Source organism: Denticeps clupeoides, chromosome 18 (assembly GCF_900700375.1).
Source record: "Denticeps clupeoides chromosome 18, fDenClu1.1, whole genome shotgun sequence".
Classification (NCBI taxonomy): domain Eukaryota; kingdom Metazoa; phylum Chordata; class Actinopteri; order Clupeiformes; family Denticipitidae; genus Denticeps; species Denticeps clupeoides.
Genome location: NC_041724.1, coordinates 7,602,191 through 7,617,998, shown reverse-complemented (window position 1 = coordinate 7,617,998; position 15,808 = coordinate 7,602,191). Strand labels below are relative to the sequence as shown.

General features: G+C 39.0%; 1 protein-coding gene and 1 long non-coding RNA gene across 2 annotated transcripts in view; both read right to left on the bottom strand.

Annotated features, from left to right (window-relative positions):
* The window catches only part of rxfp1 (relaxin family peptide receptor 1), a 31,731-nt gene extending 21,392 nt beyond the window's left edge, over positions 1-10,339 (bottom strand). Inside the window, exon 1 of the mRNA XM_028960582.1 lies at positions 10,105-10,339. Within this exon, the coding sequence (XP_028816415.1) occupies positions 10,105-10,147 (43 nt within the window). The 5' untranslated portion in view covers positions 10,148-10,339. The remainder of the gene's footprint in view (positions 1-10,104) is intronic.
* Positions 598-4,164, bottom strand: LOC114768356 (uncharacterized). The gene is made up of 3 exons (XR_003743039.1): positions 4,101-4,164; positions 970-1,074; positions 598-890 (listed from the first exon to the last, which is right to left on the bottom strand). It is a non-coding gene; the product is annotated as an uncharacterized LOC114768356 (long non-coding RNA).
* Positions 10,340-15,808: the final 5,469 nt, after the last annotated feature.

The following is a 15,808-nucleotide window of genomic DNA, read 5'->3' as shown; positions in this document are numbered from 1 at the left end:
AACATTAAGATTTAGAGTAACAGGTTTTGCCACAAGGGAGAGTACAGCAGTGCCACCCTTAATTTCAGAATGACAGTATAATACATACAGTGCAAAATCTACACTGCATGTACACACACACATACTTGTGTAGCCGCAATTTGGGGACTACATGCACGATGCCACATCGTGGGGACGTGCATTTCTAAAGGCTTTATGAAAAATCTAAAGATAGATTTATGTTTCATTTGAGGCTTTAAAAATGACTGTCACTTTAAAATATAGAAAATACATTAATAAAGCAATGTGACATTTTCCTACAAACTGGGGACCTTGTCTGGTAGACATCACTTGTGAGGACCAGCAGACACACATAGTGAACTGTCTGGTTAACTGTAAGATGTAGGTACTTGTGAACAACATGGGGACGAAACAGCTGGGATGCAGCTATAATGAATGAAAAGATCAAAATTTAATAACATGAATAAAATATTTTTTTTTTTTTGCTATTTTTATGTAGCATTCTGAACAGTATTCTGTACATATTTACATTCGATTCAAAGACACTTTACTGAATTGCACCCATTTCCAAAAAAAAAAAAAAAAGAGATTCTAAGATCCTTTTAAAACAAATGTAATAACCAGAAATCTAAAATACCAGAAAATAAGATACCAAACAAAATAAAATAACTGACTTTACATTCTTCTTTTAAGGGTAGTGATTTTGTTCTTCACAAAGAACTTTACAGACAACCAATCCCTGTCTTTCAAGGCAACAGGTTCAGCATTTATACAGGCCTCACATTGTTGTTTTCCTGGCACTGTACAAGTTTTGATGAACCTGTTTAGATGCTTTTCAACTGCATTCATTTCATCACTGTCCCATTTCTTTTTCTTTACCACCTTTCGACCTGAATGAACAAAGCACATCAGAAAAAACAGAGATTTTTAAGTTCATAAAGGCTTTCTATGAAGTTTAACAAACAGTACCTTTCATGGTAGTTGTGGTACTTGTTATTTCTGTTGCTTGTTCAATTGAAGATTTCTGGACTTCTTTTGCAGAAGGATCTATGGGTGGTTCTACATCAAGAGCCACTTAAACACAAAACAAATGCATTCAAAATTGTTAAGGATTTGATTCTTTCTTGGAGAAAATACACTGCTCACAAATTAAGGGAACACAGAAATAAGACATCCTACATCTGAATGAATGAAATATTCTTATTAAATACTTCTTTACATAGTTGAATGTGCTAACTACAAAATCACACAAAAATTATCGATGAAAATCAAATTTATCAACCCATGAAGCTCTGGATTTGGAGTCACACTCAAAATTAAAGTGGCAAAACAAACTATGGGCTGATGTAATGTCCTTAAAATAAGTAAAAATGAGGCCCAGTAATGAGGCCTTCACGTGCCTCTATGACCTCCCTACAATGACTGGACATGCTCCTGTTTAGGTGACGGATGGTCTCCTGAGGGATCTCCTCCCAGACCTGGTCTAAAGAATCCGCCAACTCCTGCACAGTCTGTGATGCAACGTGGTGTTGGTAGATGAAGCGAGATATGATGTCCCAGATGTGCACATGGGGTCTGAAGATCTCATCTCGGTAGTTAATGGCAGTCAAGCTACATCTGGCGAGAACATGGAGGGTTGTGCGCCCCCCTAAAGAAATGCCACCCCACACCACTACTGACCCACTGCCACACTGGTCATGCTGGAGGATGTTGCAGGCATCAGAATGTTCTCCATGGCGTCTCCAGACTGTCACATGTCACATATGCTCTGTGTGAACCTGGTTTCATCTGTGAAGAGCACAGGGCGCCAGTGGCGAATTTGCCAATCTTGTTGTTCTTTGGCAAATGCCAAACATGCTGCACAGTGTTGGGCTGTAAGCAAAACCCCAATCTATGGACATCGGGCCCTCATACCACCCTTGTGGAGTCTGTTTATGACCATTTGAGCAGAGCAGAGAGGCCTGCTGGAGGTCATTTTGCAGGGCTCTGGCAGAGGTCCTCCTGTTCCTCCTTGCACAAAGGTGGAGGTAGCGGTCCTGCTGCTGGGTTGCCCTTCTACTGCCTCCTCCATGTCTTCTGATGTACTGGCCTGTTTCCTGGTAGTGCCTTCATGTTCTGGACTCTACACAAACCTTCTTGCCATAGCTTGCATTGATATACCTAACACTTGAACACTTCCTAACATATCCTAACACTTAAACACTTTTGTTAAAACTGCATATCATATCATGTATGACTGTGTATGTGACAAATAAAATTTGAATTTGATCCTGAACGAGCTGCACTACCTGAGCCACTTATGTCAGTTGTAGACTCCATTTCATGCTACCATGGAGTCTCTTAGCTATTTCACTAAAGCCTTCATTTTAGAAGACAACATGGGTACCTGCTGAGGCACGTACACAAAACTTGTTGAGTCTTATTAACCTTTCAACAATAGTGGTGAAGCACATTCTACTTTGTAGGGATGTCACATATATTTACATTGAAGGGACTTAATGTTTATTAAGTAAAAGAGAAGTGATTGTCATTGTGATACACTGCAACACAGCACATGTGCACACAACTAAATGTGTCCTTTGCTTTTAACCCATCACCCTTGGTGAGCAGTAGGCAGCCATGAAAGGCGCCTGGGGAGAAGTGTGTGGGGACAGTGCTTTGCTCAGTTGCACCTTGGCGGATCGGAATTCGAGATTCGATATTATGATAAAAATACATTGAAAAGAACAGTTTCATACCTGAATGTGGAAGATACTCTCAACCTGTGAACTGGCAGTGCAATTCTGACTGTCTGATTGCAATTTGACCAAATGTAAAAGTAATGTTTGCATTCTGCAAGCACACTACATAATTTCAAAATTTAAATGTACTAACAGTTATACATGTCATTATCAAAATAGGTGTAGTGTGTGGACTTAGTGTAGAGATTTTTTTAGAAGACAATGTGGGGACATAGTGGGGGAGGTGCAGCACTCTCATCCTGAGTCTTGTGAATCTTTCATAAACATTTGTGATACACAATACTTTATGGGGACTTCACATATATCATGCACATTGCACATTGTGGGGACTTAACGTATATTGTAATTAAAATACATAAAAAAGAGCAGTTTCATACCTGAATGTGGAAGATACTGTCATGCTGTGGACGGTCTGTGCAATGCTGATTGTCTTCAGAGGCACCATCTGATTTGGGGCAGTTACTGGCTTGGTTCGTACCCTTTATTGTCTCCTATAATGAACAAAACAGTCAGCCATTAGACCAAACATAAAAGATATGTTGCCATTCTACAACCACACTACATATTTTCAATGTTTAAATGTACTAACAGTTATACATGTCATTAAAATAATTAATTTTGTTACAAAATCCTAATAGATCAAAATAGGTGTAGTGTGTGGACTTAGTGTAGAAATGTTTTTTTAGAAGACAATGTGGGGACATAGTGGGGGAGGTGCAGCACTTCTCATCCTGAGTCTTGTGAATCTTTCATAAACATTTGTGATACACAATACGTCATGGGGACTTCACATATATCATGCACAGTGCACATTGTGGGGACTTAACGTATATGGTAATTAAAATACATAAAAAAAGAGCAGTTTCATACCTGAATGTGGAAGATACTGTCATGCTGTGAACTGTCTGTGCAATGCTGATTGTCTTCAGAGGCACCATCTGATTTGGGGCAGTTACTGGCTTGGTTCGTACCCTTTATTGTCTCCTATAATGAACAAAACAGTCAGCCATTAGACCAAACATAAAAGATACGTTGCCATTCTACAACCACACTACATATTTTCAATGTTTAAACGTACTAACAGTTATACATGTCATTAAAATAATTAATTTTGCTACAAAATCCTAATAGATCAAAATAGGTGTAGTGTGTGGACTTAGTGTAGAGATTTTTTTAGAAGACAATGTGGGGACATAGTGGGGGAGGTGCAGCACTCTCATCCTGAGTCTTGTGAATCTTTCATAAACATTTGTGATACACAATACTTTATGGGGACTTCACATATATCATGCACATTGCACATTGTGGGGACTTAACGTATATTGTAATTAAAATACATAAAAAAGAGCAGTTTCATACCTGAATGTGGAAGATACTGTCATGCTGTGGACGGTCTGTGCAATGCTGATTGTCTTCAGAGGCACCATCTGATTTGGGGCAGTTACTGGCTTGGTTCATACCCTTTATTGTCTCCTATAATGAACAAAACAGTCAGCCATTAGACCAAACATAAAAGATATGTTGCCATTCTACAACCACACTACATATTTTCAATGTTTAAATGTACTAACAGTTATACATGTCATTAAAATAATTAATTTTGTTACAAAATCCTAATAGATCAAAATAGGTGTAGTGTGTGGACTTAGTGTAGAAATGTTTTTTTAGAAGACAATGTGGGGACATAGTGGGGGAGGTGCAGCACTTCTCATCCTGAGTCTTGTGAATCTTTCATAAACATTTGTGATACACAATACGTCATGGGGACTTCACATATATCATGCACAGTGCACATTGTGGGGACTTAACGTATATGGTAATTAAAATACATAAAAAAAGAGCAGTTTCATACCTGAATGTGGAAGATACTGTCATGCTGTGAACTGTCTGTGCAATGCTGATTGTCTTCAGAGGCACCATCTGATTTGGGGCAGTTACTGGCTTGGTTCGTACCCTTTATTGTCTCCTATAATGAACAAAACAGTCAGCCATTAGACCAAACATAAAAGATACGTTGCCATTCTACAACCACACTACATATTTTCAATGTTTAAACGTACTAACAGTTATACATGTCATTAAAATAATTAATTTTGTTACAAAATCCTAATAGATCAAAATAGGTGTAGTGTGTGGACTTAGTGTAGAGATTTTTTTTTAGAAGACAATGCGGGGACATAGTGGGGGAGGTGCAGCACTCTCATCCTGAGTCTTGTGAATCTTTCATAAACATTTGTGATACACAATACTTTATGGGGACTTCACATATATCATGCACATTGCACATTGTGGGGACTTAACGTATATTGTAATTAAAATACATAAAAAAGAGCAGTTTCATACCTGAATGTGGAAGATACTGTCATGCTGTGAACTGTCTGTGCAATGCTGATTGTCTTCAGAGGCACCATCTGATTTGGGGCAGTTACTGGCTTGGTTCATACCCTTTATTGTCTCCTATAATGAACAAAACAGTCAGCCATTAGACCAAACATAAAAGATATGTTGCCATTCTACAACCACACTACATATTTTCAATGTTTTAAATGTACTAACAGTTATACATGTCATTAAAATAATTTATTTTGTTACAAAATCCTAATAGATCAAAATAGGTGTAGTGTGTGGACTTAGTGTAGAGATTTTTTTTTAGAAGACAATGTGGGGACATTGTGGGGGAGGTGCAGCACTTCTCATCCTGAGTCTTGTGAATCTTTCATAAACATTTGTGATACACAATACTTTATGGGGACTTCACATATATCTTGCACATTGCACATTGTGGGGACTTAACGTATATTGTAATTAAAATACATAAAAAAGAGCAGTTTCATACCTGAATGTGGAAGATACTGTCATGCTGTGGACTGTCTGTGCAATGCTGATTGTCTTCAGAGGCACCATCTGATTTGGGGCAGTTACTGGCTTGGTTCATACCCTTTATTGTCTCCTATAATGAACAAAACAGTCAGCCATTAGACCAAACATAAAAGATATGTTGCCATTCTACAACCACACTACATATTTTCAATGTTTTAAATGTACTAACAGTTATACATGTCATTAAAATAATTAATTTTGTTACAAAATCCTAATAGATCAAAATAGGTGTAGTGTGTGGACTTAGTGTAGAGATTTTTTTTTAGAAGACAATGTGGGGACATTGTGGGGGAGGTGCAGCACTTCTCATCCTGAGTCTTGTGAATCTTTCATAAACATTTGTGATACACAATACTTTATGGGGACTTCACATATATCATGCACATTGCACATTGTGGGGACTTAACGTATATTGTAATTAAAATACATAAAAAAGAGCAGTTTCATACCTGAATGTGGAAGATACTGTCATGCTGTGGACTGTCTGTGCAATGCTGATTGTCTTCAGAGGCACCATCTGATTTGGGGCAGTTACTGGCTTGGTTCATACCCTTTATTGTCTCCTATAATGAACAAAACAGTCAGCCATTAGACCAAACATAAAAGATATGTTGCCATTCTACAACCACACTACATATGTTCAATGTTTAAATGTACTAACAGTTATACATGTCATTAAAATAATTAATTTTGTTACAAAATCCTAATAGATCAAAATAGGTGTAGTGTGTGGACTTAGTGTAGAAATTTTTTTTTAGAAGACAATGTGGGGACATAGTGGGGAGGTGCAGCACTTCTCATCCTGAGTCTTGTGAATCTTTCATAAACATTTGTGATACACAATACGTCATGGGGACTTCACATATATCATGCACATTGCACATTGTGGGGACTTAACGTATATGGTAATTAAAATACATAAAAAAAGAGCAGTTTCATACCTGAATGTGGAAGATACTGTCATGCTGTGAACTGTCTGTGCAATGCTGATTGTCTTCAGAGGCACCATCTGATTTGGGGCAGTTACTGGCTTGGTTCGTACCACTTATTGTCTCCTAAAATGAACAAAACAGTCAGCCATTAAACCAAACATAAAAGATACGTTGCCATTCTACAATCACACTACATATTTTCAATGTTTAAATGTACTAAGAGTTGTACATGTGTTACAAAATCCTAATAGATCAAAATAGGTGTAGTGTGTGGACTTAGTATAGAGATTTAATTTTAGAAGACAATGTGGGGACATAGTGGGGGAGGTGCAGCACTTCTCATCCTGAGTCTTGTGAATCTTTCAAAAAGATTTGTGATACACAATAGTTCATGGGGACTTCACATATATCATGCACATTGCACAGTGTGGGGACTTAACGTATATTATATTAAAATTACATTTTAAAAAGAAGTATCATACCTGAATGTGGAAAGTCTCAACCTGTGAACAGTCTGTGGAATGCTGAATGTCTTCAGAGGTACCATCTGATTTGGGGAAGATATTAGCTCTGTCTACACCACTTATTGTCTCCTGGAATGAACAAAACAGCCAACAATTAGACCAAATATGAAAGTTATGTTTGCATAACTTTAAAATGCACACTCTCATTCTAAAAGTATGGATAATATCGGGTAATTAAACAGCAGTTTTATACCTGATTGTTGAGGGTGCAGTTATCCAATGAACTTTGGGTGTAATGTAGATCCTTTTCAGAGGCGTTTTCTGACCTGGGACAGTTACTGGCTCCTTCCATTCCACTTCTTTCTTCCTGAAATTATCAAAGGAATCCCCAATAAGTCCCCAAATACTGGTAAAAGATAAAAAAGCTGAACAGTGTCAGGTTGCAAAAGCATTTTTAAATAAATACAGATGCAGAGAATATGCTTAAGTAGGTATAGTGATGATGCATCTTCAGTGAAATAAACAAAACAACCACAATTCTCTAGATTCAATATTTGTTACAGAATTCGAATGCAGGACCAGGGCTGCAAACATATGAAAAGCCCAGTAAACCAATAACAGTAAAATGGATGCGAGCATGTGTGAATTATTCTGATTGTTAAAACTTTATGAACAAACATAATATTACAATTAATTAATACTAAAATCTTAATTTATATAAATATCAGATTTCAAAATATCTTTTACAATTCTTACCTGATTCCTCCAAGGACAATCAGCATCGCCATAATTATATCTAATCTCGTCTCCAGGTGTTATGTCTTTTAAGGCAAAAAGGCACAAATGAGGCTTTCCTTCCACCATGATTCTTTTCATTTTGCAGTTGGGGTTAATGTGATCATCATTAACCAGTCTTCCAAGGGTGCCATCATCCCTTGCAGCATCAATACTGAATTTGAATAAAGAGAATAGTTATTAAATGCAAAATTATACTATTGTTAGTTTGTATTACTTAATTTTATATTAACAATATAATATATAAATTGTTAAACAATTTTTTGTGATCTTGTGATGACACAACTGATATATGCAGACATTATAAATCTACTTCAAATAGCTGAACAAATAAACATTTTTTTTTTGTATTTCTGGAAAATATTCAGACCTGAGCAGGAACCATGCATGAGCTGCTATCTTAACTATTAGAAGCCAACTGTAAATAAGTCAATATAGTATGGCATGTTTACAATAAGTACCTTAAATGCTGACAGACAAATGATGAAATCATTCTGTTCCATCAGAAGAAAACAACCATATTACCCACAATCCCTGTGTGTCTGAGCGACGTTATGTAACCCATTTTGACTCCACATCTGACTTGAAAAAATTAATAATACACATTTAAAGCTGTTATGGGCGGTTTAGCGATGATAAATGATCTAAATGCTCCCCATGCTGTGCAACTCCACACAAGACACGAGTTCCCACATGTGGCAACAAAACTAGAATACTAATAAAAAACTAATACTAGTTTTAGCAGCGAGTTTTCAAATATATTTTTTAAATATTTAATACAGTTATACATCAAAACAAAGGAAAATATATAAATCCATTTGTACTCACGTCCAGAATTTTCCATGCCAGATGAAATCGAACATAAATCCTTTTAGGGAGTTGTGGTAAATTCGCCGTCTTCGTTTACTTTCTTCTGGATCGATAAGGTCTCCTCTGTACTCCAGTATGAAATCTCCTTTGAAAATATCTGACTCGGCAAACACTCCCCTGCCTAATTTGTGAATCACAACCCACATTCATACCTACTTTCCCTCATAGTAATTAGTTTAAGATAATATATCTGCTTTGCTCACCTTTATAGAAATTGATGTATTTAACATCAAGCCCTGCTTTATCACGGCAGGTGGTGATGTGAAAAATGGCATTGTTTATTGGGCTTTGTCGCCTCCGAGCCATTTTTCTTAGCACATTATTTCTCTTACTGCTTAGTGAAAACGTCTATGGAAGATATAGTAATAATTGTAATTTTAAATATCCATAAATAACAGAAACTAGCATGTGCTAACTAAGCTAGTACCATTTAACTAGCTAGCATTGTCATAGCTTTTCTTACTAAAACACTTTACTATTGAAAGAAATATTATTTACCCCTAACACAATGTGTATCATAAAAGTATGAATCTTTAAATGATTTTTTTCTTGCAGTTAAAGTTAGCTTACATAGATCTGGATGGTGCTATAGCTCAGCAAACTCAGTCTTGCTAACTGAGGCACTTATTAACAATTAGCTCTCTCATTGGTTTCTGATGGTCCGTGACGTCATCAAGACGAGCCAATAAGAGTTCAGCATTGCTGTACCACATGTTACTGTGTGTATCTGCAATTGCAATTACCCTCTTCAACCCTAGTTGGCGTGTACACACTGTGAGCAATTCCAGGCACACACATACACAATGTTTTTCAAGAAAATGTCCATCTTGGGGACTTTGGAGATATTAAAGGGGTAGGCTTATTTTGATGAAATATACATGCTAGCGTAGTTAACTTTGTGGGGACTTGGTTTTTGGTCCCCACGATGACACACGTCCCCACCTTATTGGTGTGCAGTCAGGTCAATGTCCACATATTGGTAGGTTTACAAACACACATAAACACACACACACACACAGTGTCACACTAGTATTACGACAATATTTAAATCTAATTGTTAATTTTATTATGATAATAATTATCAAGCACAAGTTCCCTAAGCACCAATGATCAGCACCACAGACAGCGACTTGCTTCATTTTGCTTGTCCATGACGATGTTCGAACCAAGATCGAAGCAAGTGTACATGGAGAAAAACGAATAGTGATGTCTGATGAATTTGGTGACTTTTCAGTTCATCCCCATGACACTAATCATTTGTCAACCCTTCCCATTAAAAAAAAAAATATGCAACGCAACTGTGGCATCAAGTCATCGCAATGCCGATCAGTTTAAACTCTTAACTCATTTTACAATTTGCTATTCTGTAGTACTTTGCAATTTTTTTTTTTAAGGCGGAATTGAAATGCCCCGTGAACTTACCGGACGCTGCGCACGTTAAAATGGTGACGACGTGGAGCCGCATGACGCACCGCCGCTGGAGACGTTCTCCGTGCGCTCTTTCCGCCCAGCCGAGCCGCTTCACCGCGGGAGAAGAGGTCCGGAGTTCCCCGGCGTCCGTGGGGAGGGGAGGAGGATGAGCCCGACACCTCCGTGTCAGGGAACCGGCGCGCGCGTGAACGCGTCTTTTGGAGACGAAGGACCGCCGTGGCACCAACGTGGCGCGCAGGGGCAGGACGACGCGCCGGCTGTCACGACGGCGCGTGAAATGTTGGGGACGTTGAAGCGACACCGGTTAGAAGAGGGGGTGGGGGCGGTGAGATTCTTTAAACCTCCCGGTTACAGGGTGACAGTTATTTCTTTTATCCATAACTTCATGCACACTGTTTTATAACTTTCGCTTCCTAACTACGATGACACTGACGTGAAAACGCTATTCGAGATAATCTCAGGACACTGAAGTGTGGAATAATGGCCTCCTGTAAACGTGCAGGCAGCTGGCATAATACAGTTTTCTTTAAATCATCCAGGGATATTTCACCATATGCAGCACTTCGTTATCGAACACCAATTCTGTGCAACTTCCTTTACAATTGGTTCCTTTTTAATTCACCTAAAATACTTTGATTGATCATGACTCCTGTTAGAACAAGGGGCCTAAGGCAGTGGTGGCCTAGCGGGTAAGAAAACGTCATCAGAAGGTTGCCGGTTCAAATCCCACACCGACGAGCAAAACACTGTCCCTACACACTGCTCTTTCATGGCTGCCCACTGCTCACCAAGAGTGATGGTTAAAAGCAGAGGACACTCTGCAGTCTGCAACTGCTAAAACTCTGGCAATGTAACTGGAATGTATGTGCATATAATTGCATTTGTTTTAATACTGGCCTCTCCATTAGTGGTGTCAGCTGGGGCTGAATGGAATAAACCAAGCCTATCTTAATGGTTAATGCCAGGAGCAGAATACTCAAGTTCAGCATGGCTTCTGACACTGTTTTGCTCTGAATTTTCGACTTGACTCCCGGGTGAACGTCAGATTCTTGACTATCCCCCTCAATGACCCACAAGGACACTGAACTAACAAAATGATGACCAAGTAATTCATAAAACTGTGGATGCACTGGCTGCTCTGATTTTATGTTTAGTGTGATCATGGCATAAGCCATAAAAAATTTATAACTGTGAAATAGTAAAAGGGAAACACATCAAGTGTCTTGAAAATAAAACGAAACAGTGATTTTCAGGCAGCTCTTTTTATGTACTGCAAATTAAATAACGCAATATGAGTACAAGAAAGCACATATAAAGGCTTTGAGGTTTCTCGCTGATAGCTTATGAAATCACCAATTATTTAACTTCATATATGTCATTTGTTCAGGGTGCTTTCTAATGCAAATGGTTCATTGACCTTGATCAAAAATGTTTTCAAAGAATTCTTTATATCCTCTATTCAAAGATTTTGGAACATTTCTGTATAAATATGATATTATCTGACAGATAGCATCTGATTTCTATTCAGATGCTCAAATTAGATAAAGCGAACCCTGTATAAAAATAAGAAAACATTTTAAATGGACATCTTAAATGAGATATAGTGTACATCCATAACATGCAAAATCTTGTGAACCTTTATCATTAGAAGTACTTTGAAGATGAAATTGAAGTCAAATGCTTCTCAGGAAATGTATGATCTGTCAAATTCTGCTTTACAATAAAGATTCATGGTGAGAAGTAAAAGAAATTCCAGGAGAAATCTCAGAACCAAATAATTATTGGTTACAAAGCTTACAAAATTAGCTTACAAATCATAAAGATGTCTTCTCAAAGAGCAAAGTAAATTATGGTGACAAAGGAGCCCAGGATGCAGCTAAGTGCCACCGAGGTCCCCTTGAGCAAGGTACTGTCCCTACACACTGCTCCCTGTGCGCCTTGCATGGCTGCCCACTGCTCACCAAGGCTGATGGGTTAAATGCAGAGGATTTGCAGATGATTTGCTGTGTATCACAGTGACAAAAACAAACCCTTTCACTTAAAAAACAAGCTGGTATAAAAACTTCTGCATTGGAGACAGCAGAGCCTACCATCATTCATAGAATAATTGCTGAATTATACCTCTGGGGAAAAGGATGTAGTTGTTTACATAAGAAGAATGTAGCTTTTTGAATGCCCTGAAGTGATGTCAACTTTAAATTAGATCCATTGTTTTCTATCATTTCATTTATATGAAGTGCTTCCCTGTTAAATAATTAAATGCCTTAAACAAAACAAGAACTATTTGCAAAAAAATACAAAAACTCTAACAAAGCTTAACTTTCTTGTACATTGGTTGGCTAGAATGACTATTGTATTCATCTTCATTAAGCTGAACTTCCTCACATTTGGGTTTAACAGCTGATTGACCACCGTCAGTGGTAAATTCGGACACACCAAGGCTAATTTACATGTGCATATATTCAAAGGAATCCATATCTAAGCGTTGTGCTAAATCAATTCCCTTAAGAACAAGCTACATTCACACTTGGCCTTTGAGCTCAGTAGAATTGGAAAGCATGCATACAAAACATTCCTAAGTTTATGTTTATTGCTCAGTTACTAATCTGTTAATAATCAGTTACTAATTAATCACTGGGTAAAGGGGTGTGTAAAGTAATTAACATCCAATCACAAGTGGATTCAAATGACAAGCAAACTCAATTGATATCTACTGTGTAAGTAAAAATACTAATTTCATGCATGAACAGCATCAGTTTAAAGTGCAACAATAGGGTTGCTGTGGATCCGTGAAAAGTCTAGAATTATGCTGCATCACCAGAAAAAGACTGTAATCAGTGCTCTCAGTGTTCTGCGGCATTACAATAACGCAGGGCTAACGGCAGCTATCATAAAGTGTTTTGAGGGCTTGGACCTGCTGCAAATCGCCACCAGCCTAGAGGTGTGTGTCCTTTTTAAAGCCATATACCAAAAAACATTGTCATTGCATTTATGCAGAAAATGTATTTCCCTTGAGATTGCAGCTGGAACGATGCTGGAGTCTTTATTGCTGGGCATGCACAATTGTATCTCCTGCAAATGTCAGTACTGCATTTGTCAGTAGTGCAAAATATACATGGCATGTTTGCTGAGTTTCAAGATCAAACATTCCTTGATGTGTAAAGAATTGAAATGGCATTGGTTCATCTTCATCACGTTAATGAACCTTTAGATCCTCCTGGTAGGAAGACTCGTCCTTAACAAGTTGCCATGTTGACTATCGGTGGCTATGACCCAGTTCACATGATTATGAATTAGCATTTCCATTACCAAATCAGGGTGACAGGAAGGCTCGAGAGGAATACGCGACTCATTTGGCTTCGCAGCAGGGGCAGGACGTGACAGCCTGCTACCCAAGAGACTGTCCTGAGCTCTAAGCACTGCCCGGGCCTTTGGGCAGGAAAGAGGAGTCGACACCGCTGATCTGACACACAGTAGTCTGCCTATTTTATCTTCCTTCCCACTGCCTTTGAAACCACCCATGAAATGAGTCTGTCCCCCTGTGAGCCTGATGCAGGCTGTCTCAGGTTTGAAGTGGGCTCCTCGTGTCCCTGTTTCAACTTTCTCCTTCCTGCTTCTTCCTCAAGCATTCAAACCCGGGGTGAGGTGCATTTGATGGCAGCCCAAGAAACCTCTGCTAGATCCACAAAGTGCCCATGTTAAGTAACGACCTGAGACCATCTGTCACCCAGAGGAAGCAAAGCAAAAAAGAAAGAAAGAAATGTGTTTGTAGCAGTACCCTTATGGGTGTGATTTTAATACAAAAGAATGGTGCGATTTATTTAAATTTGACCTTTCTAGTCTCTTTTCACTGATATCTCTGTTGAACTGCTGCTTGTATCAAAGGGCAAATTTTCTTCTCACTATCAGCACCAGATAGCTGCACAGTCAGACAGCAAAAGTCCTTCAGAAACCCCACGGTACATCAGCATGCAGACATTCAAAAACTTTTTGTCCCCCACTCCCCATTTCTCTCTCCGCTGTTTTCCTTCCATTAACCAGGAATGTACATCCGGGAAAGTACGGCACAGTAACCTCCGAACCCCACATCAGAGTGAAGAGAAAGAGACCTGTTATATTTAAACCGTCCGTTATTTAATAAACCAGAGCAAATAACAAGGCAACTGAACTACAAATGTCACTAAGCCCCATCATCTTCTAGTAAAAGCATTTAGAAAGCCATTTACAAGTTTCCATGGGCCACCGGGGGACGGACACAAACGTGCAGACAACAGGCAGCAATGGCACAGAAGTAATGGATATTTTCACTTTTTTTGCATCAGGCAAAGTCAACAGTCTGTGGTACTCAATGTTGCAAAAAGCAAATCTTTTATGTTCTTCATGTGATAAAAAAGACAACATTTTCTTTTAACACCACACAATCATGCTCTAATTGACATAATAATATATATTCAAATAAATAATAGTAAAAATGTGTATGATTCATGCTATTAAAGACTTTATTTGAATATGAAATATTATGTTTGCATTTTGAAAATTCTGTGTTTTCAAAACAAAAGATTTTGCATTAATTGCTTAAAATGAGTTAATGACTGCCAGGCCAGAGGTGTGGGAGGAAGAACGATGGACACAGCAGGGGAGCAACCCAAATGCTATAATGACTGAAAATAATCCGCCACGGCTCACACCGCCAGATGTCCCCTCTGGTGTAAAGGTGTGAGTCCGCAGGACTGCGTCCACAGCTGCCTGCTAGCCAAACGTCCCAAGTCCTACACCTCAAAACGGATGGAGCCGGCACAGTCATGGACAAACATTTTTAGATGCACTTCGGCCTATTCATATTCTGTGTTGACCCATTTGTCACAACCTCTCTTTTTTGTAACTATAGATACAGCTCACACAAACCATCATAATTTACTAATATTGTGTCATTCAATTACAACAAAAATTGTAATTGTAATTTTTATCACAAGGGTGATCGGGCTAAGACAGACTGAGACAGTGTCAGTAGGCAGGCGAGGGTTTGGCAACATCAAGGGCAAACTGGAACAGGCAAATCCGAGAGAGTTGTCAAGAACAGAAGTGAAGTCAGCGTGACAGAGGAATAAATTCACAACTGAAGAGTGGCCGAGGATCTAAGATGGTGGCCGGATGTTCATCCAGGACCCGACTTTTTACTCGACCGCATCCAGGTAGTCGACCCCATGAGCCCCACCAAGGTGCCACTGAGGTCCCCTTGAGCATGTGTAAGAATGGACATCACGGGAGCCTGCTTTTGCCTTGCATAACAGATGTCTGCAGATGTCTGTGTCGACGGTTGTGGGTGAAGATTCGACACCCCGGTTTTTACATGCCTTTTGTCCGACGGCAATGTGTGAAGTATCAGCCGTCAGGACCGCCCACCCTCTTTGTCTTCCCCAAATGGGAGGCACCGGGGGTGTGACATCAGAAACAACAGGTTCTGATTGGTCAGTGACAACTTCCTGTAGGCCAGTGACAACTTCCTGTAGGCCAGGGGTATAAAAGTCTGCTCACATGTGGAAAAAGGGACCTCTGAGCTTCTTGCTCAGGGGGTTTTCCCTCGGAAGCCGGAAGGCTTCTGAGCCTTTATCTCCCCCTCTCTTTCTCTTCTCCCTCTTTACTCTTTCTTCTCATTTTTATTTTCTCTGTAACCTTGGTACCTTTTTACATTCAA